The sequence below is a fragment of the Serinus canaria genome, chromosome 12 (genome assembly GCF_022539315.1).
Source record: "Serinus canaria isolate serCan28SL12 chromosome 12, serCan2020, whole genome shotgun sequence".
NCBI lineage: Eukaryota > Metazoa > Chordata > Aves > Passeriformes > Fringillidae > Serinus > Serinus canaria.
Window position 1 is genome coordinate 1,742,251 of NC_066326.1, and position 25,012 is coordinate 1,767,262.

At 46.3% G+C, this 25,012-nt stretch overlaps 2 protein-coding genes across 4 annotated transcripts in view; one reads left to right on the plus strand and one right to left on the minus strand.

The window, feature by feature from the left end:
• Positions 1 to 4,001: 4,001 nt before the first annotated feature.
• IL5RA (interleukin 5 receptor subunit alpha) lies at positions 4,002 to 17,278 on the plus strand. Its single transcript, XM_030227914.2, has 10 exons — positions 4,002 to 4,111; positions 5,278 to 5,423; positions 5,719 to 5,857; positions 6,786 to 6,918; positions 6,993 to 7,183; positions 8,146 to 8,291; positions 8,700 to 8,838; positions 10,096 to 10,192; positions 15,008 to 15,089; positions 17,186 to 17,278. Exons 1-10 carry the CDS (start codon positions 4,045 to 4,047, stop codon positions 17,276 to 17,278), a joined length of 1,233 nt encoding a protein of 410 aa, XP_030083774.2. The 5' UTR covers positions 4,002 to 4,044.
• Positions 17,279 to 19,767: 2,489 nt separating this feature from the next.
• The window catches only part of LOC103823699 (contactin-4), a 261,680-nt gene continuing 256,435 nt past the window's right edge, over positions 19,768 to 25,012 (minus strand). For all 3 annotated transcript variants that reach the window (XM_050979442.1, XM_050979443.1, XM_050979444.1), the window contains 4 exons: positions 24,505 to 24,691; positions 23,905 to 24,017; positions 22,450 to 22,618; positions 19,768 to 21,529 (listed from right to left, as the gene is read on the minus strand). In XM_050979442.1, the coding sequence (XP_050835399.1) occupies positions 21,429 to 21,529; positions 22,450 to 22,618; positions 23,905 to 24,017; positions 24,505 to 24,691 (570 nt within the window). In that variant the 3' untranslated portion in view covers positions 19,768 to 21,428. The remainder of the gene's footprint in view (positions 21,530 to 22,449; positions 22,619 to 23,904; positions 24,018 to 24,504; positions 24,692 to 25,012) is intronic.

The following is a 25,012-nucleotide window of genomic DNA, read 5'->3' on the forward strand; positions in this document are numbered from 1 at the left end:
TATTTCCCTTGGTGCGGCTTGAGGCTGTGTGCCCTGGTTGTGTCAGTGCTGCTGGAGAAGAGCCCAGCCCCAGCTGAGCACAGGCACCTTGCAGGGAGTTGAAAGGTGTAAGTCAGATAATAAGGTCACCCCTGAGTCTCCTTTTCTCCAGGCTGAGCACCCCCAGCTACCTCAGGGGTTCCTCACAGGGTTTGTGTTCCCAGCCCCTCTCCAGCCTCATTGCCTCCTCTGGACGTGCTGAAACATCTTAACATCCTCCCCAAACTGAGGGGCCAGAACTGGACACAGCACTCAATAAAAGATATAAAATATTTACTGTGGCTTTGTCTCGGTTTAGAGAAAAGGACTTACAATGGGAAAACAAGGTTCAGCAGCAGGGAAAATACAGTTTGGTAATGGCAGAATAACTGGGATGGAACTGATGAGTTTCTTCATCCCCCGATGAGAAGGAATTGGTAGCATTTAAATGTTTGAATCACTGAAATCACAAAGGCTTCATTTTGGAAAAGCCCTCTGAGATCATCAAGTCCAGCTGCTCCCCAGCACTGCCAGGCTTGCCACCAAACCCTGTCCCCAAGTGCCACATCCACACAGCTTTAAATCGCCCCAGGGATGGGGATTCCTCCTGACCCAAAACCCCATCCTGTTCTGTGGAGCAGATATCAGTGATATGAGTGATAACTGATTATTTACAGCTATTAATGTGCACTTGGAAATGTCTTAATGCAGTTGAGATCCTGCCCACATTGAATTACACCCATTTTCACTAATTTGGCAGGAGCTTTAATTGTGTCCTGAGCCCCAAAGCACTTGCCTCTCCAAGCTTGTGTCACCTGCACATTAATAACTTGGATGCCAGGTTGTTAATGAGGATGAATCGTTAGCCTTCTTCTCATCCTTCCTAGAACTCCATCACATGCAGCCCCACTTCCTGCAGGGTCTTCCCTGGGTTGATTCTGTTCCCTCTCCCGTTTGTGAGCCTGCAATACCATCACAGAGTCATGGAATGGGTTGGGCTGGAAGGAACCTTAAAGCTCACCTTGTGCCAACCACCTGCCATGGGCAGGGACACGAGCCCCATCCAACCCTGAACACTTCCAGGGACGGGGCCTCCACAGCTCCTCTGGCCATGCAGAAATTATCCAACCAACAGATCTCAGCTCAAAGCTCTCAGCACAGTATTAGGAAGCTGGTTTTGGCACTGGAAACTTCCCAAAGTGCTGTGTGGCTATGTGGCCAGAGCTTTGGACGAGATGGCATAAGAAAAACTGGACAAAACATGGACAGATTTCCAGCAATGTCTGGGTTTGATTTTCTAGGGGAAGAACACATTGGGATATCAGCAGTGTGGCTGCAGGTTATTTCTTTGCAGTCAGTCATCACATTCCTGCTCTTGAAAAGTCATCAGAGAACTCTCAGACCATAGTGTATAAATAAAATAACCCCATTTCTGGGCTGGACTGTGCCTGTCTGCAGCCTTCCACCCCGTGGTTAAATCCCCAGTTCCCTTTTTCAAGACGTGCTTATCTCACTTGTCTTCTGCCATCCCTTCTGAGGTCCCAGCCCCGTTGGGACTTGGAAGGCAGCAGTTATAAAAGAAACCCACAGGGAGAGCACCCAGGGGACAGGGGAACAGGCAGGCCCAGCTCTTGGCAGGACTCTGAGCTGCCCAGGTAACCTCCCAGGGTGGCTGGTGTGCATTGGGGCTGCCTTGTGCTTGCTTTGAAGGGTCCTGCTTTCTCCAGTCAGTGTGCACTGGGAAAAGCACCTGGAATCTGCTGCTGTGTTGCTTGTGAGGTATTGGGACACACCAGCTGTAAGGGAGAAAATCATTATTTTTAGGAGGCTGGGTTTTGTGCTTTGCATTTCTACTGTCCTTCTAAAAGGAATATATTCAATGCACAAAGGGAATATCCCCTCTACCCTCGGCTTATCACTTATATAACCAAAACATAATCAAAACTTTGCCCTGAAAACTTACCATATCCATTTTTGTGAGGAGCACAATCCTCCTGTAGCCTTCTAGTTAGCATCTTGCATGCACCTATTTTGATTCTCTTTTCAGCAATTTCTCCCATGAAGCAGGGTATCAGATGCAGTTTGTTCTCAGGGGCTGTGGTCTTACACAGCTGCAGAAATTCAGCTTCCAAAAGCTGTGCTGTCAATCTTCGTCTGGCAGCAAGAAAAAGACAAACAGCATTTTGGAAAACAAAGCAAGAAAAAGACAAACAAACTGAAAAGAACAGGATAATAATTGAGGACTCATCTGAATTACAGTAACATTTTATATCCAGTTTCAGTTCAGTAATGTGCTGCACAGAAAATGTAAGATCTAATACCTGCAAACTTTTAGGCAGAAAAAAAAAAATCTGTAGGATCTTTCTGAAAGCATAGGGAAAAGAAAATCAGATCCCTTAACTTTAAATTAAAAAAAAAGTTAAAATTAAAAATAAAAATCCAAATTAAAAATAAAAATCCACAGGTAGCCAAACCCAGTTTAAATAAACCCATGGGAGAGTCAGCAGTTGTAGTTATAATAATGCCTGAAACCAACACACTGACATTATTCAAGTAGATGTGAAGGCTAAGCACTTGCAAAACATGAGGCTTTTAAAAGATTTTTTAAAAAAATAATGTACTGAAGTCATTGCTTTTTTTAAGGGAAAAAAGAGTGAATGCTCTCAGCAGTGAAACTAATGAAGCTTCTTTCCCAAAATTGTTTTTTATTTTCAAGGCTGTGAGCATAATGAATTTTTACTTCTAAACATAGAGAAAAGTTAATATTAGAGTATTTACTAGTCTCATCAGGTAAATGAAAGGATGTTTCCTGAAGCAGCAAAGAAAGCCTGATGCCAGTAATTTGTGCAGGCGTAAATGTGTGCTGTAAAGAATATTTGTCCCATTGTCTGTGGCTTGCTACATTTTGGGAGAACCAAAATGCCTGGCCAAGATGTCATTCCATAACCCAACATACCCAAAATCAAACTCTGGCTCCCCAGGAATAATCCATTAGCAAACTCCTGAGTTTCAGCTGGCCTCGTGCACATTTGGGCTGTCAGGAAAGCAGAGAGGCACAAAATGTGAATAAAGATAATGAGGGCACTTGGACATTAAAAACACACTCTACTAGATGTGTCATTTTAATGAACTCAGCACTCAGACTGCATTTTGAAAAATAGTTACTGTACAGCAGAATTATTCCAACTGTGATCAGTGGGAGTGCTTCCAGTCCCTGGGTTATTCCTGCTCATTACCATTGGAAAATATTATGTTTTCCATGTGAGCAATTGCTGTAGTGCCCCAGGGAGGTGGTGAGATTGGGCTGGGGGGCTGTATTTCTCTTCAGTAAGAACATTTTGGCAAGCTGCTGTTCTGAATGCCCATTTCTATATTAGGTTATACATGAATGATTACACTGAGATTTTTTTTTTTTCCTCCCAGTAATTCATGAAACTATCCATAGGAAAATGTTGGGTTAAAGCATTAAAAATTGTTGTTCATTGAAATTAGAAACAAAGCAGTTTCTCTTACACTCAATAATTAATGGTGGAGAATTAGCCTTGAGGTGAGCAGTGGCTGTGTCTTTAGAGAGCTTTATTGGAGGAGTAACCAGACAGAAAATCCCAGTCAGCAGCTATTTTATAGAGTGGGAGCTAAAATATGGTTATTTCTGTTCTTGGAGGAAAGGGGACTCTCCCCAAAGCCAGCCTACACGAACCTGACTCACCTTCCATGGAGAAATGCTGAAATCCGTGGATGCCCTGAACATCCCCACATGAAGGTCTGAAAGCAGCAGCTTTTCAGAGAGGGCTGGCAAAGGGAGCAGGATGAAATGTGCTCTGTGTGCCTCTATTCAGTTTAGCTCCCACAAGAAAAGAAGAGTCTATCCCTGCAAGGCAGCAGCTTCACTCCTTTGATCATGGGGATGGATCGTGGTCCAGGGGTTGGGTGTTTAACCCTTGCCTTGTGTTCACTTTTAGCTCCTGTGAAATGGTGCCAAGGCTGGTGGGCCGATGCCTGGCTGTGCCCATCCACCACCCAAAGATGGCCAGTGGAGTGCCAGTTTTCCTGCTCCTCCTCTGGAGAACACACACACCTCAAGGTGCAGGAGGTGAGGAGTTTCCAGCTGCCAGGGCAGTGCCCTGGTGGGTGCCCAAGGTCCCTCTGTGCTGGGCACTGTCCTACACGTGGACAAAGCTGTCCCTGGCATGCCATGTGTCCAGGAGCAGGGGTGACCACTGCTGTCCTGCTTCCTGGGACTGTGCCCTGTCCCAGATTGTTCCCAGTTGGTGCCTGGTTTGCTTTGGGAGAAAAGAATCTCCAGTCATGAGGACATACCTTGTGTTGGGGTTTTCTGAGCCTTTTTGGGGCAGTTTTCCTACTGCAACGTGAACTCCTGGGTCTCAAAGGCTGGAATCACAGGAGAAAAGAAGTGGGGGCTGCTCATGGAATCCCAGAATGGTTTGGGATGGAAGGGACCTTAAAGCCCAAACAGTTCCACCCCCTGCCATGGGCAGGGACACCTTCCACTGTCCCAGGCTGCTCAGAGTCACATCCAGCCTGGCCCTGGGCACTCCCAGGGGTGCTGATGGCCCTCAGCTCCCTGGGGTTTGGCAAATAAGGGAGAGCAGGCTCTGGAGAACCAGAGGGGAGCAGATTGATTATTTCACTGCCCTGCTATTTATATGCTAACATTTCCCCCAGCATGAGATCCTCCTCATTTCCAAGGGAGCTCCAGGAATCCTTCTTGCCCTGTCATTTTAAATTATCCTTCCCATCCTTCTGTGTTTTCTTCCATTAGTGCTTAATTCCTCTGTTCATCATTTTGGTTCTATTCTCACATGCAACTTCTTGTGGCTGTCAACCTTCTCTTTGAAAGCCCCCCGTGTTGCACTCTCCTTCAAGCTGATGTGGGTGAGAATTGTTCATGCAGTTGATCACTCCATCAGCCCTGTGACAATGAGGACCAAGATAAAAACTCTGAACCTAATTAACAAGCCAAATGTAGTATATCACAGTAATTTTCAAGCTGAAACTGTTGTAAAAATTTCATTTTTCATGTAAAGTTTTAATAAACTCTTATTTGATAGGGTTTTGGTCATTAAAAGTGTGGGGGTTTTTGTCAAATATTAGAAATATTTTACAATGAGTTATTGAGAGAATATAATATTGAAATGAAATTATTTGCTTGTATTGCTCACTGCTTGCAAACAGGTATTGCTCTGAATAATTCACTGGATTGGACACTGATGGATATTTCTGTTTTCTCCCTTCCAGTTCAGGTTTTGCCACCTGTTAACTTCACCCTCACAGTCTCTGCATTAGCACAAGTGCTGTTACAGTGGGAGCCAAACCCTGCTCAGGAACAAAACAACTCCACCATTCGATACGATGTGAAAATCCTGAGCCCTGAGCCAGAAGAGGTAAGAGAAAAAAACAAATCTAGGATCCTAAGAAGACTAAATCCCTGCTGTTCTCTTTTATCTAAACCCACGCTTTGGAAGTGCAGAGATTCCCTCTCAGCCATCCTTGTGGGCACAGCTCTGCTGGGACGAGCCTTGGGAACTGCAGTGTTCATCTTGAGGGGAGCACAGATCCTGGCTTTAAGTACTGGCTCCCCATTCAGCTCACTGAGCTCACCCCAATGTGTGGCTCAGTCTTTGCAGGTCCCTTTTAGCCTCCCACCCCCTGTGGTTATTTGCTGTTTGCTGTTTCCAGTATGACACCAGGAGGACTCACAGTGTGCGAACTGCGGCGCTGCACAACGGCTTCTCCGCCCGCGTGCGCACCCTGCTCCTCCAGGAGGGCATCCCGAGGAGCAGCGACTGGGTGGAGGGAAACCTCCCACCTCTGCCAGGTAAGGAAACCCAGGGGAGGCCTGGAGTTTGTGTTCTGCCCCAATCTGTGGACTAAACATTAAAAAGTGACACGTTTAGTTCTTTAAAATAAAAATATGGCGTTTTCCGCTCTACCTGCTGCAAAAGGATTTGGCTCAGACCTTTCCCTACTGCAGTGGAGCCTGGAGAACAATCCAGAGGGGCAAAATGTCAACAACACCAATAAAATTTTCTAACAATGCCTTGCTAAGGCTGAGTTAACCTAGCATGGTGCACCCAAGGTATTGCTGCCTGGTTCCACATGAAATGCGCAGAGCTGTGTGGCACAGCTGTACTCACTGCTAGGGAACTGCATCCTTCCCAGGCCACGGAGCTGTGTGATCAGGAGGGGAACTGGATGCAACAGACACAGCTACAGTGGCCCAAACTGGAATCCAAAAGGAGAATTGGATGTAACAGACACAGCTACAGTGGCCCAAACTGGAATCCAAAAGGAGAATTGGATGTAACAGACACAGATCCAATGGCCCAAACTGGAATCAAAAAGAAGGAGAATTGGATGTAACAGACACAGCTACAGTGGCCCAAACTGGAATCCAAAAGGAGAATTGGATGTAACAGACACAGATCCAATGGCCCAAACTGGAATCAAAAAGGAGAATTGGATGTAACAGACACAGATCCAATGGCCCAAACTGGAATCCAAAAGGAGAATTGGATGCAACAGACACAGATCCAATGGCCCAAACTGGAATCAAAAAGGAGAATTGGATGTAACAGACACAGATCCAATGGCCCAAACTGGAATCCAAAAGAAGGAGAATTGGATAAAACAGGCACAGTTACAATGGCCCAAACTGGAATAAAAGTTTTTAGCAACAAGAACTTGTTATGATTTTTGCAGTGAGGTTTTCTTTCTGCTCTGTAATTCCTTGTCATTCTCTCCAGGTGCTACAGAGACCTCTGTCACCAACCTGTCCTGTGTCACCCATGTCACCATCCCTGGCAATGTCTCTCTCCGTTGCACTTGGCTCCCTGGCCAAGGGGCTCCAGAAGACACCAAATACTTCCTGTTTTACAGGTTGGTGTTTCTGCTTCTCCAGCCAGCAGTGAATTCCTTTAAGAGCACTCTGTCTCACCAGCATTTTAATTCAGGTATGAGACCCACACAGAGGAATGTCCCACTTACACCAAAGACAAGTGGAGCAGGAATACTGAGTGCAGATTTGCAAGTACTCAGATCAAACCTGATGAGATTGACAACCTCGTTGTCATTCACATTAATGGCTCCAGCAGACATGCTGCAATCAAGCCTTTCCAGCAGTTATTTAACCAAAATGCCATTGGTGAGTAGGAATACATTAAAAAAATAAAAAATGTCTGCAGGATTGTCAAAATGGGAGGAAGTTCTGTTGGGTTGAGTGGTTCTTGATGCAGGTGAAAGGATGTGTTGATTTTGTATAGTCATCTTAAGGGAATTGGAAGTAATAACTGGATTGTTTTAGCTAAATTTGATTTTAATCATCTATTTTAACTTATAGAATGGCAAAACTAAAAGCTAGTAAAGTAAATTATTCTGTTTGTTAGCCAAAGCATTATTTCCAATATTAATTTTCAGTTGATTTAGTCAATATATTTAAAGTGCTGTTTTTATCACCCTTAATTTTGCAGCCTTCCTTTAAAAGGAGTGAGACACGTGGTGTTCAAGTTAACCCTGTCCTGTGAAGGAAGGCCTCAGAGTCTGGGATAGAAGGGAGTGTCAGCCATGAGTGTCCATCATCTTTCCTCCACACAAATCATTTCCTTTCCTGCATTAGTTCCATACCTTTTCCTTTTTTTAGACAGATAACCGTTCTCTCTTTCATGACTTCACTAAGAGAAAAAAAATCACAAATTTTCTCCTTAGAAATCATCCCCATAACATCAGCTGAATTCCTTTGATTTTTTTCCATTTTTCAATAACTTTCTTGGCTACATCTGCATTTTCTTCTTCCTGGAAATGAAATTTTTCTAACTATTCTATCATTAATTTAATACTTCTGTGGAAATTAATTTAGTAAATTCCTCTTTGCTCAGTAATCTAAATTTCCAAAACTTTAAAGTGGATTTTCCAGACTGTTTTCCTATTACTATTACCAGCAATATAGTTATTCCTCTTAAATCCTTATCTTTTCAGTCCAAAGAGGGAAATATATTCAATAATTATAGGTCCTACTTGGAAACACTATCAGGTAATCAAATGCTCCAGGTTTTTAGTAGTTAAACTTGTCTCTATAAATAACTCACCTGTCTGGTTTTCTTTTTGCAGAGAAAGTGAATATTCCCAGAAATATCAGCATATCCCTGGAGCAAAATGATCTCCTGGCCACGTGGGAGAAGCCAATTTCTCCTTTCCACGAGGAATGTTTTGAGCATGAATTTTATCTCATCAACCTGAAGTCAGGTAACCAGCAGGTAATTGCTCCTCCAGCATCCAGGATTATCCCACATTCCTGTCCTCTCCAGCTGGAATTTGCCTTCCTCTTTTCCTCAATGCCTTTTCAATCTGCAGCAAACCATCCCCAAGGAACTTGGGAAAGCAGGACAAAATTGGATTTATTCAGCTTTTGCATCTGGGCTCAGAACAGTTTTTACCATTTAGAAAATGCTGCATTGAGAATCTGCAGGAAGAATGCAGAAATGAGGCATTGCCCAGGAACTTTCCCTGGAATGTTTGAGTGTTAGGAGAAGTTACACCCATAAAAATGGGGAACTTACCTCACAGTTAATGAAAACAATAAAAAGATAAACAAGGTTTAAATTTGTTTTCTGAATGGTTGAGTCTTAATTAACCTCTGACAGCACAAACTGTGTTCCTGACAGATCCTGAGAATCTCCTCCAGCAGTTTCCAGCTGTGGGTGGATGCCAGCAGCAGATATTCCATCAGGATCAGGGCCAACCTCAACCACATCTGCCGTGCCCCAGGAGTCTGGAGTGACTGGAGTGACACCATTTATGTTGGTGAGAATTCCCATTGTTCCACTGCTGGGGAGCCTAATCAGCAATCCTGGAATTCTAACAGGAAATGGGAAAACAGAGAGTTGAAGGAAAAACCTGACTTGTGAATGCCAAGGGGATTTAAATCTGTTCCGTTAAAAATAAACTGATTGCAAGAGGATTGGTTTTAGGCAATGCTTTGTGAATATTTCCAGAGATTGCTTTAAACTCAATTCCTTTTCTTGCATCACTGCAGTTTTTTTCAGGATTTTCCCTTCTCTCATTGTGATGTTCACACTAAAAATAAATAGAAGAGACAATGTCAGCCATTGATTCACTGAAATGATCTCACCCCTTCTATGGTGAGGGATTCATTCACCCTTCAGTGCTGGGTGAAAACAGAACATTCTTTTAGCATCTTTTAGCATCCACATTGCTGGGGAGCAAAACCTACCAAATCAGGAGCGTGCCCAACATCACAAAAATCTCATAGGAAAGAGGAAAGCAGGGATTTGAATTTAATTCACTGAAATTATCTCACCCTTTAAATGCTAGGAGAAAAAAAGAACATTATTGTAGCATCTTTGGAGCCTGATCATTTGCCCCATGCTGTTTTGTGTTTCCTGCTTGCTGACCAAGTTGTTGTAGCAATAACAGTTCCTTTATCACTGCACGTTATCAACTGTTTGTTCTTAGACATCCTCCCTTGCTCTTATCTCTGGAGTTTCTCAACTTCCTTCTTTCCACTTAAAAAATACTCTGCTACACTCTCCTGTTTACTACACTTCCCCTCCTGTACCAGGAATTCACATTTTCAGTGGTTTGCCTCCTTGAGCTCCCCACCTGCTCACACAGCAAACATGGAAAATTCATTCTGATGGCAAAACAAAGTTGCTCTTTCCTAAAAATTTATTTAAATCTCAACAATATCCAAGGACAGGACCACTTAATCCAGTTTTTCCCATGGACAGGAGTTTTTAGGGGCTTGTTGCAGTTCATTGGCACAATACAGGTTCCTGCCACTTTCTCAGCCACTTGTTCTCTCCTTTACTTCAAGAGAAAAGAAAATGATTGTTGAAATCAGAAATTCAGTGCCATGGAAACTCTACATTTAATTTCTTATTCTAGGTATCAAGTCTTCAAAATCTGCATGTTAATTTGTGATCTGAATACAACCACATCAAACAGCTAATGAATATTGACAATATTTAAATTCTAAACACATTTCAAATAATCTGCACTAAAATAATACATTGAATTTTTTTCCCCCTTGAAATTCAGGCCAAAATAAACTGGAGAGTTCCACAACCTGGATTCTCACTCTGCTCTGTGTGTGCACGTCCTGCACATTGCTGCTTGCTGCTATAATATGCCAAATGTAAGTATTACCTTTTTTTTAATTGCAGTATAACCAAGGTACATTGCATATATATACACAGGTATTATTATATATATACAGGTATATATTGTATATATATATATATAGGCCAGGTATTCAACAAGTGTGGGGGGATGTCACAAGCTTTGCTAAATTTTCAGGAAAAGCTGAGTTTGCCTAAACATAGCAAAAATAATCAGCCTCATTAATTATCAGTAATACCATTCAGCACAATTGGTGGGGTAGGAGAGGTATTCAATTCAATCTTGTACAACAAACCCATCTATTGAGCGAGGAGAATTTGTTAAAATTTGTTAAAATCTGTTTGTCCTTAACTCGTTTCTTCATTCAATGCACCTGATTGGGTCAGTGATTTCCCCAGGAATCTTCATTTATCCCTGGTGAAAGGTGCTCAGAGCATCCCTCATGGCCAAAATACCCAGAGCCCTGCTGTTTGCTTGGAGTGTTTCAAATATTGAATTTATTTTTAATTATACTCTGGCTCTGGATGCTGCATAGCAAAGGCCAAAACTCCCCAAATGCACAGTGAGGAGGCCCAGCTACACTCTGGATCTGTGCCTGTGACAGTCAGATCACAAGTGATGGATTAAAGGCTCCATGGAATGAGAAGTTTCTCCCTGAAATGCAGCAAGCAGCAATTACCAGCCCACAATAAACACATCTCCCCTTAATGGAAGTGCTAATTCCCTATTAATGTCTTTAATTTATTGCTCATCCTGATGCATCCTTGGCTGTTTTCCTGTCCCTGCTGTGTTTCCTTTATCCAGTAAAGGTGTGGTGGACAGGATGCTCCAGGAGGATAACTGAGAGGAGCTCTGCCTGTGGGACCTGTTCTGAAGAGCAGGGCTCTGCTCAGGCTTCTGGCAGGAGCAGCACAGGGAGTTCATCACTGTGGAATTCGTAGGCAGCCCCAACAAGGGAAGAGATGAGAATCTTGACTCCATGGTTCAGAAGGCTGATTTATTATTTTATGATATATATGATATTAAAAGAAAGTGATATACTAAAACCACACTAAAGAAAGAGAAAGGAGACATCAGAAGGCTGGAAAGAATGAATAATAAAATCTTGTGACTGCTCACAGCCTCGACACAGCTGGGCTTGTGATTGGTCATTAATTAAAAACAATTTCACATGCTGGGTAAACAGTTCTCCAAATCACATTCCAAAGCAGCAAAACAGGGAGAAGCTGAAGCTTCTCAGGAGAAAAGATTCTGGCAAAGGATTTTTCACAAAATATGTCAGTGACAATCCCTGTGTCCCACACTTGTCCTCAGCTGTGCAGCCTTAATGTCTTGCTGAAAATCCCCAAATTTGTCTTACTTACATGATTCTTTTATGGATTGAGCTGGAGGTAGAGGTCTCCCCTGCTCCAGCACCTTCTCCAGCTCTCTCCTCTCTCTTTGGGACAGCAGAACCAACACCAGTCAGCAGCAGTTTGCTCCATGTTGTCCTGTGGAGTTCTGACAGCATTTCAATGTTACATTTACCCCTCTTTGGAGATCCTGGAAGGCACACAGGGGCAGAAATAAATCCAGGGCACAATTCTACTCAACCAGGAGATGCTGTACTAATGCATTGTATGATTTTAATCCAAATTTCAGGGAGCTTTTCCAGGTTCAGCTGCTTGCTGCTACCTTGGTTGCTCCCAGGAGTTTCTCTCCGGTATAAAATTCCCCAACACCCAAAGGCTCATTACTTTCTCTCTTTGCCAACATGATGAAAATTTTACCTTCCTCCTGCTCTGAATTTCATGGAGCTGCTCACCTTATTCCACCCTTTCCTGCTGCTCCTTGCTCCTTCTCCTTCTCTAATCCCCAGCCTGCCCAGGGAGGACGGGCAAGTGTAAGAAGATGAAACACAGGGCTGTGCCTGCAGATATTGAAAAAAGAAAAATCGAGCAGGTTTCCTAGATCACAGTTTCATTAGTACTCTCTGTTTTTACTGCTCTTGAAAATTCATGAAGTGCACTCTGCGATTCAAGCCACGGAATCATTTCCAATTTCGTGGGATTTCAGCCATTATAAGGAATTTCATTACAGCAAAGAGCTCCATAAATTTTTCTGTGTACTTGCAGGCATCAGGGTTAAAGCCCACCATTTGGGAGGAGTGCTGCAAGGCAAAGGGGCCCTCTGGGACAGTTTGGGCAGGCTTTTCCCTTCACTCTCTTGCAGAGGCTGCTGGGGTTAGAGTCTTGATAAAAACCACAGCTGAATGTTCTCCTGGTTTGCTCTCTGCCTTTAGGAGCGAGCAGCTTCTGTACTTCCCTAGGAATAACATTTTCTCCCTGAGGCGAGCCCACAGGAGGATGGAGTCAGTAACCTGCTCTGACATGAGGGCACTCAGTGCCTTCCACACCCCAAAATCAGTGTGGTCATCCAGGTACCCCCCCTTCTGCACCCCTCAGCAGCCCACGAGTCACCAGCCAGCTTTGGAACAGCTCCGTGGGGAATCTCAGGGGAGGCACTCTGACACAGTTAGAACAAATACTTCCTCAGTCTCATCACAAGGAGAGCTTGTTCTCCTGCTTGTTTGTCATGTTTATCTCCAGCCTTTCCGTGTCACAGCCTGTGGGAAGAATGGAAATTTCAGAAAGGCAGACACAGCACAAAACCCAGCCCCTGAAATGCTGATTTAAGGCACGAGGGTCCCGTGGGGCATGGCCAAGGCCTGAAGGTCCAAGAGTGACAATGGAAACAGGCTGTGCCTTACCTGTGTAGACAGAGACACCTGGGATGCTTTTTGTGATGAGATCTTTAACCACCTAACTCTGACTTTTCAGTAACCTCCAAAAGAGAACAGAACCATTCTGAGGGCACCACCCCAGCAGAGACCTGAGGGGCAAAGCAGCCCTCATGGACACACTCCTGCCTCATTTCTCGTGGGCATTTGTGCACCTTCCTTAAGTGCTCCCCTTCCAGAAGTGATGTGTAATTTATGCTTTTTGCTGCCTCAATAAATTATTTTGATATGGCTCCATCAAAATATTTTCTTGGCAAACAGCATGACAAGGAACCCACCAATCTCAAGTGGAACCAACTCTTGTTGGTACTATGCCCAGAAGTGGCATAAATCAGAGCTGAAATGAGCTGCAGGGGCAATGCTCTGGCCTTCTGAGAAGTTTGTGAGAGCTGGTGAGGTGCAGGAGCTGTGACGTGCAAAGCTGCCCTGGGTAAGGGCACAAAGGCCTGACCCTTAGGAGGAGAGCTGGGATGAGTGGAGGTGATGGAAGGGATGCCAGGTGCTGCAATTCCAGCATTGGCACTCATCCTGCCCCACCCCTGCAGCAGCCACTTTCCTGTCCCAGCCCAGGGGTGGGCAGCAAACACCCAGCAGTGGCTCTGCTGTGTCCAGCACTTCAGCAAAAAAAAAAAAAAAAAAGCAAAAGTTTCCCCAAAACACCTCACACCCTGTTTTCCCTGCCCATATTCCCCTTTGTGCTGTACAATTCCCTCCCAAAGCCTCATCCCCTGCAGCAGAGGGGAGACATCCCACAGCTCATGGCTGTGGGGTGCTGTGGCCCTTCCCTTCACCTGATAATTAGTGAGGCATCAATGTCACCTTCAAGGCAGAAGCAGCTCAGCCAGGAAGGTTGAGCTCCAAGCTGACAGACAGAAAATATTGTTCCTCCTCACTGGGAGAACAGTAATAGGATAAAGGTAAACTTGACAGAACTCAGAGCTTCTGGAAAAAGAACAGTCCTAAGAACATAAGCACTGAACTAAGCAGACATCAGCTGGGGGATTGTCACAAAATAAAGGGGGCAGAGGAGCAGATGTGCCCTCGGTGCCTGGACACATCTCTGCTTCCTCCAGAACAGACCCAGAGACCAATTCTGGGCTGAGCACTCCTCACTTAGGCCAAGTTCCCAGTGAAACCTGCCCCTTCTGGACACGGTGCTGTCCAGGGCTGGAGACAGCCAGGGTGTTTCAGCAGCAGGAGTGTGAGATCTGAGCTCTGGCATGCACCAAAGACAAGGGACAGTTCCCTGTGCTGTCACAGAAACCCCTGTGCTCTGAGCCCAGCCAGGCCAGGCAGTGGCAGGCAGGGAAGGGGTCTCAGGGGTGAGAGCAGGGTGAGTTACCACAGCACTGGGCAGATCCATTTGCTGCCAGCTGTCCCTGGTGCCTTCCCCTGCCCGCTCCCAGCTCCCTTGGCACACAATTATTTGTGGTTGCTCTCCTGCCACGAGGCACTGGCAGTTTATGGCCAGAAACCAAAGCCAGAGCATGAGGCAGCTTGTCCTGGCTGTCCAGATGAGGTACCTGACAGCAGAGCCCTGGGGAGCAGCAGTGTGAACAGACAGATCAGAGCAGGTCAGTTCTCCCCAGACAGCCCCAAAAGCCCTGGCAGGGGATGGGGACAGCCTTCCCCACCTCCTCCTGTCACCTGCCTGTTCCCAGGGCCCAGAGGTGTCCTGTGAGGAGTGGCACAGCTGCCCAGCACCAGGGGGGGACCATTGTCTTTTGGAACCTTAACTACTAAGAATTTTAAACTTTCTGTGCTAACAAACACTAACCCCCAAAAAACCACTACATTTAACCTAAAACCATAGAAAAAAACTTCCAAAATTGAATTTTAAAACTAAAATTATAAGTATATAATTTAAATAAAAGTGTAAAATATCACATATTAAAAACTTAAACTTAGCAGTTAGGGTTCCAACAATCATCTGTGATAGGAGGTGCTGCAGGCAGAGCTGGCTGCTCCTGGGGCTCAGCTTGCTGCTGCTTGGGCCCCTCATGCCCCAGGAGCAGCAACTCTCTCTCATCCCTCCACTGCTGTTTCTTACAGAAACCACGTTTGGAGTAAGCTGTTCCCACCAATCCCAACGCCCAGCAACAAATTCCGAGACCCTTTCCCTACTGACTACGAGGTAAATAAACTTTTCTTTCTTTTTTTAAAACTGAAATGAATGCTTTTGTTTGTGTGCTTTCCCCCTGTAAGGCTGAGAGTAAAGAGGGTCACAGAATCATTAAATCTCAAAAAGATCTCCAAGACAATCAAGTCCAACCCCATGAGCACTAATCCCATTGAATTTAGCAATTCCTGAGGCTGTTTTTGCCATCCTCCCTGCTGTGGGAGATTTTCACCTTGCTGTGTGGCTCCTTCCTTTGCCCACGACTGCTGCAGCTCTGCATCTGGCTTTGCTTGCAGATGTTGTGCTTTGGGAAGGGTTAAAAATGAACAGAACGGTTAAAAATGAACAGAAGGGTTAAGTGCTATTGTCCCTGTTTTCCCTTTGCCGGCTCCATTCCTGACTCCAGCAGAATACCTCTCCAGGTTTTCCCTTTGCCGGCTCCATTCCTGACTCCAGCAGAATTCCTCTCCAGGTTTTCCCTTTGCCGGCTCCATTCCTGACTCCAGCAGAATTCCTCTCCAGGTTTTCCCTTTGCCAGCTCCATTCCTGACTCCAGCAGAATTCCTCTCCAGTGTTTTCCCTTTGCCGGCTCCATTCCTGACTCCAGCAGAATTCCTCTCCGTGTTTTCCCTTTGCCAGCTCCATTCCTGACTCCAGCAGAATTCCTCTCCGTGTTTTCCCTTTGCTGGCTCCATTCCTGACTCCGGGCCGGTTCTCTGTTCCCCACACTGAATTCCCGAGGTTCTGAGTTTGGGGCTCACCTGTGGCTCTGCCCAGCAGGAGCTGCAGTTTTGCCCAGCCGGACGGAGCCTGCAGGGCGGCTCCTGGGGAGCTGCTCTGGCTCGGCCTCACAGTTCAGTGTTCTGCTGTTCAGCTGGGCCTGAGCCTTCCTGGGTTTGCTGTCACTTCTGATAAATACATTTATCCTACAGATGAGATAAACCCCTCATTGTCTGCTCAGGGCAAGGGCTGCTCAGCACCTTGATTTTCATTTGTCCCCTTGGAACTGGGTTTGATTTTTTGCATGTTGTTCTTCCTCCATGGTCTGGTTGAGGAAACAGGCTTAGAAGATTATCACATAATCTTTGTTTTTAATTAAATGGTGCAAAATACCACGATTTGGGGCATCACACCAAAGAGCATGAGAAATAGCAAATATTAATGCTGCAGCTGGAAAATGTGAGCTTGCAAAGGCAGGTTCACGTTCTCAGCAGCAGCTCTGCCTTGTTTTCAGTCTCCTCACTCCAGGTGAGCTGGCCGTGGTGGGTGACACCAGCCAGAGGCCTTCTGCTGGCACCATGGCCACAAGGCTGGTGGCACTGGCAGGGAGGGCTGAGGACATGGCCCAGGTTCCTGCTGAGGCCACCAGGGAGAGGGAAGTTGTTTGCTGGGGACACTCAGTTCCTAAATTCGCTGTAAACAGGGCTGAGGTGATGAAAGCCCTGCAGGTGGTGGTGGCCCGTGGGAACCTGCTGGTCCCTGCAGTGTCACCTGCCACCCTGCAGGGCTTCCCAGCAGCTCAGCCACTGCTGCTGCCTCCTTCTGCAGCTCTGCAGCCGTTTGTGCAGCTCTGCCAGGATGTGATCCCATAAATGGCTCTGCTGTCCTGTACTCAGAAAAATTCCTGTGCCTCAATCCATGATCCCTCCCTGCCAGAGTGCCAGGTCCTGGGGACCCTGGAAGAGCTCAAAACCCACTTGTTTTTTGGATGTGGCCCTTTGGGATAGGATTTGGTGGGTGTGGCAGGATCTGACTGAAGGTTGGACTTGATCATCTTGGGAGATCTTTTCCAGCCTTAATCATTTCATGATTCTGTGCCCTCCAGCTCCTCCTGGGCTCCTTGTTCTTGGCTACAGAGGGGTGGCCACTGTGGCAAAATTTGGCAAGTGGGGGGTTTGGGGGTGCAGGGCTGGAGGGACAGAGGATGAGCAGCTCAGTGAGAGCTTCAGCCAGAGGGGGAAAATCCTCCTGTTGAACCCAATCCTTCTGAGCTCCTCAACCATGAAACATTTTGGGTTAATCCCTCTGTGAATGCACCAGTTTGAACTCCTAGCTCTCCCCCAGCCCAAGCCACCCCCCAACTCCAGCTCCAAGGGGTGTTTGCTTTGCAGAGAGCACGGACCTGCCCCAGCTCCACGGAGACCGAGGTGGGCAGCCTGGCTGAAGGCCTCTCCTGCAGTGGCCTGGATGACTCCGTGTTCTGAGAGGCTCCACAACATCATCCACCAGTGCTGGAGAGGGCTCTGTGTCACCTCTGTGCCCCTGCTCCCAGTGGGGATGACAGTTTGCCTCCACCAGGTGCCTTGTTACCAAACAGAAAGTTCTGGCTCAAGCAGGATCGAAGTTCATGGCACAAGGGCTGCGTAGGGAAAAACAAAGCTTGGAAAAGAGCCAATGGGTTCATTTTTCTGGTTGGCACCTAAATCTTTTGGATGTTTGTTTTACCTTGCTCTGACAAGGGGAGATGCAAACTGGGTTTGGCACAGCCCTGTGGATGCAGCAAGGTGGTCCTGGCAGTGACCAAGAGGGGTCAAACACTGGGAAGAGAAGAAAAAACGTGTGAAACACCCAGTGCTGTCACCCCCAGTGCTGCACAGCAAGGCCACCATGAGAGCAGGACACTCACCTGGCCTTTGCTGCTATGCTTTGTAATGAAACTGTGAATTTCCACCTGAATTTCCACTCTGGGCTCTGACCTCCCTGGCTCTGGCCCATGGAGTTCTCCTGGTCTTGCAGAATTCCTTCTAATTCCAAGAAACTTCCTGTCCATGGAGCAGGGTCAAACATCTTAACAAAGAATAAAAATAAAGATTTGATCCAGCCAATGAGTTCTTTCAAGAGTGCCTAAAGAAATGGAGCTTCCAGATACTATAAACTAAAAATAATTATAATAAATGAGCCAGTTCTCATCTGGGTGAAATAGCATTGCTCCATCAAAATTAATGTAGCTCATTAATATAACGTTGGTGCCTCCAGTGTCTCTTCTGCATGTGCTTTTAATGGATTTGAGGGGCCCAACTTTAACACTCTAAAATCAGAATTTCATTAGGAAAATCCTAAAAATGAGACTAAAGACAATTCACTTATTGGAATGTATTTTATATCATGTCTTCAAGTGGCCTAATAAATAAAGTTTCTGCACATAACTCCATTCCCATTAATGGCAAGCTATTGCAGAGGTGAATGCAATATATTTAAATACATTTTGTGTGTCAGGTCCTTGGTATTTCCAGGATGACTCCTCATGGGGACAGGCAGGGCTGGATGGCTTGGGGAGCCAGCAGCCACACTTCTACTCATGCTGGTAAATAAATCCAACCTGGTGTAAAGCAGGAGCAGCAGCATTTCCCCAGGCAGGCTGCAGGTCCAGCCCACTCACCTAGAGTGATCTCACATGCTGGAGAACCCAGGGTGCAGGATGAGGACAATTCCTGGCCGAGCTCCTCATGATCACAATCCCTGAAGGAAAGTCATCACTCCAGGCAGCACGGGGGAAAAGGAGTTTGTCCAGGAGCCCAGGCCACACCCAGGGCTGTGTCAGATTTGGCACCACCGCAGCAGATCCCAGCCCTCAGCCCTCACAGCACAGAATTATTCATTCCTCATTTTTTTTCCTTCAAACCCAGCTCCCAACCCCCTCATTGCTCCTGCCCTGCTGCCTCCAGGACAGCAGCCCCGTGAGCTGCTCCACGCCTTCCTCTGGAAATGACAATTTTACTTTTCTTTTTACAAACAGAACTGTGCTGCAGGGCTGGTTGATTTTTCTGCTCTGTTGTGAGGTGTGCTGCAGCCTTCCTGAGACATCCCCACGAGGAGAGAGCCCCACCATTGTCACAGCAAACACCACAGCCAGCAGGAGCTGCTCTCTGGGACAGCTGCTCATTTGAATCTAGCTTTGTGTGGATTTCCAGAGGGAGTTTATGTTACCCACACACTGAAAGAGTCCAGGAGCAAAGACAAGGAGAGGTGGAGAGGCCAGGATTATATAGTGCTAAAAAGGGGCGGAGCAAACAGCAACAACCAATCACTTGAAGGTGTGGGCGGGAAAAAGATTACAGTGACCAATAGGAAAACAGAAGGGTAAACAGACAGGGGTATGGACCAATGAGGGTACAAAGAATGGAGAAACTGCTAGAACTGTGACCATATATGGTTAATGGGGTTGGACAGCCAATGGGCCAACAGGGGGCGTGGCTCTGGGGTTGATTGACAGCCTGTCACGGGTCCATGGCAGAGGTCCCCGAGCAGGCCCACAGGTGCAGCGTTGCTCCCCTGGAATGCAGAGCACCGTTCAGCTCCTGCCCTGAAAGACTGGAAATGTGGCCTGGTGGATTTACTGGTTTCCAGCCGTGCTCCCAAAATCCTCAGGAATCCCCAGGATGAGCAGAGGCAGTGCCTGGAAGGGCTTTGCTCCGGCCACAGGGTCAGAGATGCTCCATCCCCATGAGCTTGGACAGCTCTCAGCTCTACAAAACAAACCCAAAATTCACCTGCTCACGGTTTTTGGTCAGTTTTGGGTGCAGAATTAAACCAGAGGTGTATAAACAGACTTTTTTTTTTCTGCCTTCACAAAGTTTTGATTTAAACCAACTCTTGTATCTTCACATCAGTATCAGTCTCAGCAGGCTCTGAGGGGAAATTTCTCACTGGGCAGAACAAAAAGTGGAGGAAAAAGGCTCCTGGAAGACAGGTATCTTTACAAATGACAGAATATTTATTACCAATACCTTTAAAAAAAGATTACATCTGCTAGATCACTGATAAATATCATTTACACTGGGGAGAAAACTACAGAGGCTTTTTTTTTTATTATTATTTCATTTTTCTTGGTTTTGTGGATTTTTTTTTTAAGGTTTTTCTTATTTTATTTTTTTTTTACATAGAAGTAACCATATCAAACTAAGAAAGGAACACAGCTTGAAATACTGACAATATTTCTCTGGTCAACAACCCTGACTTTTACACAAGTGGAATCCTGATTATGAGTTACTGAATAAATATATTTAGAAGGTCTAAAAGTTAACTGTATTATTTTGTAAGCAAAAGAGACAAGTTACAGGCAAATTCAAGCTATCAGGAGAAAAAAAAAGAAAATACCACTGCAGCGCATTGAAAGTTGAAAATTGTATAGAAAATTCCATTGCCTTTTCCAGCGTTATCTCATCTGAACTTACAAAATTCCCCGTAGTAACAAACAGTCCTTCTCTTGAGAAGAATGATTCCAGTGTGGATATTGTCGGTTTCTGGTGTGACTCTGTTCTGCCTCCAGGCGTCTGGGAAGAGTTTCTAAGGAAAGGCAAACTTCCAGCAGGGATCTCTGGGAGATTCCCACTTTTCCATGGATATCCTGGAGCCGGGGCAGCACCGCTCCCGCTCCGGGCCAGGTTCCCAAGCGTTGTCTGGAGAGTGGAGTTACCAAGGATGAGCAGGTGTGTCCCGAAGAAGGAGCCCAGAGCAGCTTTGTGATTCCCTTGGAATTGATCCCCAAACGGGAGGAATTTCCTTGGAATTGCACCTCCAAAGGGTTGAGCTGGGCGTGCACCCAGCACGAGGCCGGTGGCCGTCCCGTCGTGTCACCACAGATGTCCCAGCTCTGCAGGATCTTCTTTTCCCCACCCAATTTGCTGCTAATTATGACCAAGACAAAGCAATTTCACAGCCCCTCCTGGCTGCACCATGTTGGAATATTGGCTACGTGTCCTGTAGTCCACAACCAACCAAAAACCACGTGGTTTTCCATAATTCTGCTCTTCTGAGTGTTTCGAGTTTGTCCTCCTCAGAGCTCTGGATGAAACGCGTGATACAAGCACTGGGTTCAACGCAGGAGTCGCTGGAACTGCCAGTGAAACTCAGCCTGTTACAATCTGGGTCTGGGTCAGTTCTGCCCTGTAAAACTGTACAGTCAGCTCCAGCCAATGTGCCAAGAACAACTTGGAACTCTCCGTGGTAAAAGGAAAAAATCCCAAACAATATTTCCGTGATAATGTCGTCCGTAGCATTTTATAGCAGAGGAAAAAAATTAATATCTACATCATATGTTAACTTTAAAAAATTCTATAAAACACTAAATATATAATAAAAAATATGCATATAAGGACATATGTAAACTGCTTTGGTAACATCATATTACAGATGTTTTCAGTGCATTGCAGAGTTTCCAAGGAAACTTCAGACAAAGCTATATTTGCTTTGAGGAAGTACTGTATAATGCCATTCCTAAAGAAGCATAAACATTTTTTTTTTCCAGTAGTAAGATGTACTCAAACCACAATATTACTTAGTACTGGGTGTCTCCAAAACAACTAGCTAAATGTTGCTTATATTATAAAGAAGAAGTCCTCGATGCCATTGTTGTCATAAACTGGAGCGGGCTGTGAGGGAGATCATGATTGTGCTGAGGGCTGACAAGGTGCAGGCGCTGGAGGTCGATGAGCCCGAGCCTCTGGCATAGGCATCTGTGAGGGGAGAGGGGGAAAAGGAGCCAGAGGTGAGCAGAGAACAATCCCTGAACTCCTCCCTAACCCACCTCCCCCAAGGTTTAAATTCCCTTTCCTGGGATAAAGCACAGGGCCCACGCACAGCCCGTTCCTCCTCATGGTCACCTCTCCAACTGAATTTTTTGTTTCCTTTCAATTCCTGCCCCTCTTCTGCTGAGGTTTCTCTCACAGTTCTATTATTCCACACTCTGCTTATCATTATTTGGTATTTTTTCACAATTGCGCCATATTCCATCTGTTCCTTGTGCCTCCCATCCTGGAGGAGCTGTGTACCTGCTCTGTGACCCCTGCTCTGGAGCCAAATGGGAGCTGGCATGTTCCAGATCCCCTTCCCTCTCCTGTGCTGCTGATTAAATTCCTCTGCATGGTTTACATAGCCACGCTGGGGAGAACTCTACTCTCACCCAGGGGTTTTTTTTACATCTCTGTGATTTTAATGCCATATTCCTGCATTGCAGAGGCTCCTGATTTAATGCAGCTTATAAACCGGGACATTATTAATGGAAGATGGGACATGGAGATTTTGCAAAAGCCATGTTGTGTAATAAAATACTCCTTGTGTTTGTTCTTCTACACCACCTCATTTCCCTAAATAAATATTTATGCATCCAGCACACAATGGGATATGGCTGCACAGCAGCCTTATAGATCTAGAAGCCTCTGCCTGCTGGATTTGGTTATAGTGAATTGCAGTGAAACAATGCATTTAACACACGGAACTGAGAGGGGAAAGCAGCTGGAAACCTTAAATGCAAACAGAACTACTTAAGGTGGTGTTTCTTATGGCTGCATCTTGCTTTTGGGATGAAATCAGAATTAGGGAGTGGAATATCTGCTGGTGAGACCCTGTGGCACAGAGCCCACCCCCCCATCCTTACTGGAGATCTTTGGGATTCGGATTTGCTCGCTGCTGCTGCCGTCGCCGCCGTCGCTGAAGGGTTTGATCTCGATGATGTAATCCTCATTAAAGGGCAGGGACAGCTCCACTGAGGTTTTGTTTGTTTCTATCACAGACGTGCTGCTCTCCCTGTTCCACCTGTACAAAACCTGTGGCCGAGGGAGAGACAACAGGAGGCAGAAAGGGCAGAGCTGCCCGCTGTGCTCAGAGCTGCCCACCTCGGGGTGTCCAGAGGTGCTGCTGCTCCTTTCCTGCCCCTCATGCTCAGGAGTGCTCTGGTGACACAGGGGACATGTGGGATTTGCTGGGGAGGCCAGCACAGAGGTGGCAGTGCCTGGGCAGGGGGTGACACTGGCAGGAGGATGATGCTGATCAGCAGCACTCAGCACAGCACTGGTACCTGGTGGAGCCCCTCAGAGAAACCTTGCCTTGGTCAAGCTAAAATAAACCCTTATAGAAGGAAAAACTTCTTCATAGAGGTCAGAAACTCCTTATGCTTCTTCTGGAAGCTGAGTTGGGATATTTGATACAGTGCCACCAATGGTTTCCCAGAATAAATGACTTTTGTGAACGACCTTCTGAGCTGTGGGAGTTGTACAAATTTATACCATAAATTGTGTCATAAAATACAAGATTTCTAGGCAAAAGGAAGAAAAATAGGCAATGTTTTGCTATGATTCAGGAAATAAATCCATGTGGTTGTGCTACCCTTACAGTAAGTTAAAGGAGAATGTTTTAGAAACTCTCTAGATGCTTTTCCAGGGTGATGAGTCTCTCTCTCCCTCTTTCAACTGACTCCTTAATTTGCATTTCAAACCTAAAATATGTAGTGAAAAGCTGGTCCAGATTGCTGAGGTTCATCTGAGGTTTGGACTAAAAACCCTGAGGAATTACTTATTTTTGATGAGCCCCTACAGAGCACCAAAGACACTTAAAGTTGGTGCAGGAACTGAGGGGAGCTGGCACAGGCTCACCAAGCTGCTGGCATTCCAGACTGGGAATAAAACATGGAGCATGGCCAGGGCCTTCACTGGCTCAGGCTCTGGTGGGAAATGTTTGCACAACTCCAACCCCAGGGCAACGACTTTTTGGGCTAAATGAAACCCTTGTGGAAGGTGGTAGAGCTGAATTCTTCCCAAGGTTTCTCTCTAGTTAAATTATGTCCTTTTAAAACTGCTTCTAATGAGGATTCTCTTTCTTCTCCTCTTGGCTTGGCTTTCTGAAGGAAATGGGAGCTATTAAAAAAGCATTTTATTTATCTGCAATTAAAGAGCCAACTGCAGCTTTTGGGAAGTTTCCATGGAAGGCAGGAGCGAAGTCCTGCAGGTGGGAGCTGCAGGAAAAATGTGCTCACATTAACGAGCACGATTCTGCTTTTGGAGGAATGCCCCAGATCTGACCTGGGAAATCACGAATGCACCATGGCCATACTCACTTTGTAGCCTCTCACTTCTGACTCGTTGTCCAAGGCTTTCACCTGGTCCCAGTTCAGGATGATCTTGGAGTCGGATGAATTCCACACGATGTTCCCGGGAGGCTGACTCGGTGCTGCAGCAAAAACCAGACAGCACCACGTTACTGAGGAGAATCAATTCCCAGCTGGATCCCTTCCAGTGCCAGTGGGGCTTCCAGCAGCACAGCTGAGCCTGCCCAGAGCCCTGTCCCTCTGGAAAGCTAACGAGCTGCTCCACTGATCTGTGTCCTCAAGGTCATGGGAGGTGTGACGACACGGGGCTTTAAATGAAAAAGGGATTCAGTCAGTTGCTCAACATGCCTGAGACCAGAGGAAAAAAGCCCTCTTGAACACTGAGATAAATATTTAATTTGCCTGCACAGCTGTGATTTCAGTTTTGCATGCTCTGCTTACTTAACACCAGGAAGAACCTCACGAAAAAAATGAAATAAAAAGGCTGAGTCTGGTAAGCCTGGCAAGGAGAAGTCTGACAGCTCCTTCAGACTCAAGAGAGCTGGGAAATGAGACAGGGGAGCAGGAGCAGTGGCTGGACCCCACCAAGGCATCCCTGCCAGCACTCACGTGGCTTTTTGGTGGTGACGTTGACAGCGGCGCTGGAGGGGCCGGTGCCAGCCGTGTTGTAGGCCCTGACTGCCAGGTGGTAGAGGGCATTGCCCCTCAGGTTGCTGACTTTGGTGGATGTTTGGTTCCCCACCGTCCGGATCCTTTTGGCGTTTTCCTCCTTCTCGTCGTGCCGCCAGCAGCGCACCTGGGAGGCAGAGCAGGGCTGTGGCAGAGCAGGGCTGGGGCAGAGCAGGGCTGGGGCAGTGCCCGGCCTCAGAGGGGCTGGCAGCACCCCCTTGTTCCTGTCACCACCCCAGATGTGCTCCCAGGGACAGCTCCTGCTCCTGCCACCATCCCTGGCCCTGCTGGGGAGTGCAGGGACCGGCTCCAGCGCTCCCTCCCCGAGCCTGGCCATGGCAGCACCTTCAGGGAGGGCTGCATTTCCAGCCAGATCCCACACAGAAAGGTGGGGCTTTTAACCTTGTGAGAGAATGGTGGAGTTTGGAATCATGTCAGAGAATGGTGG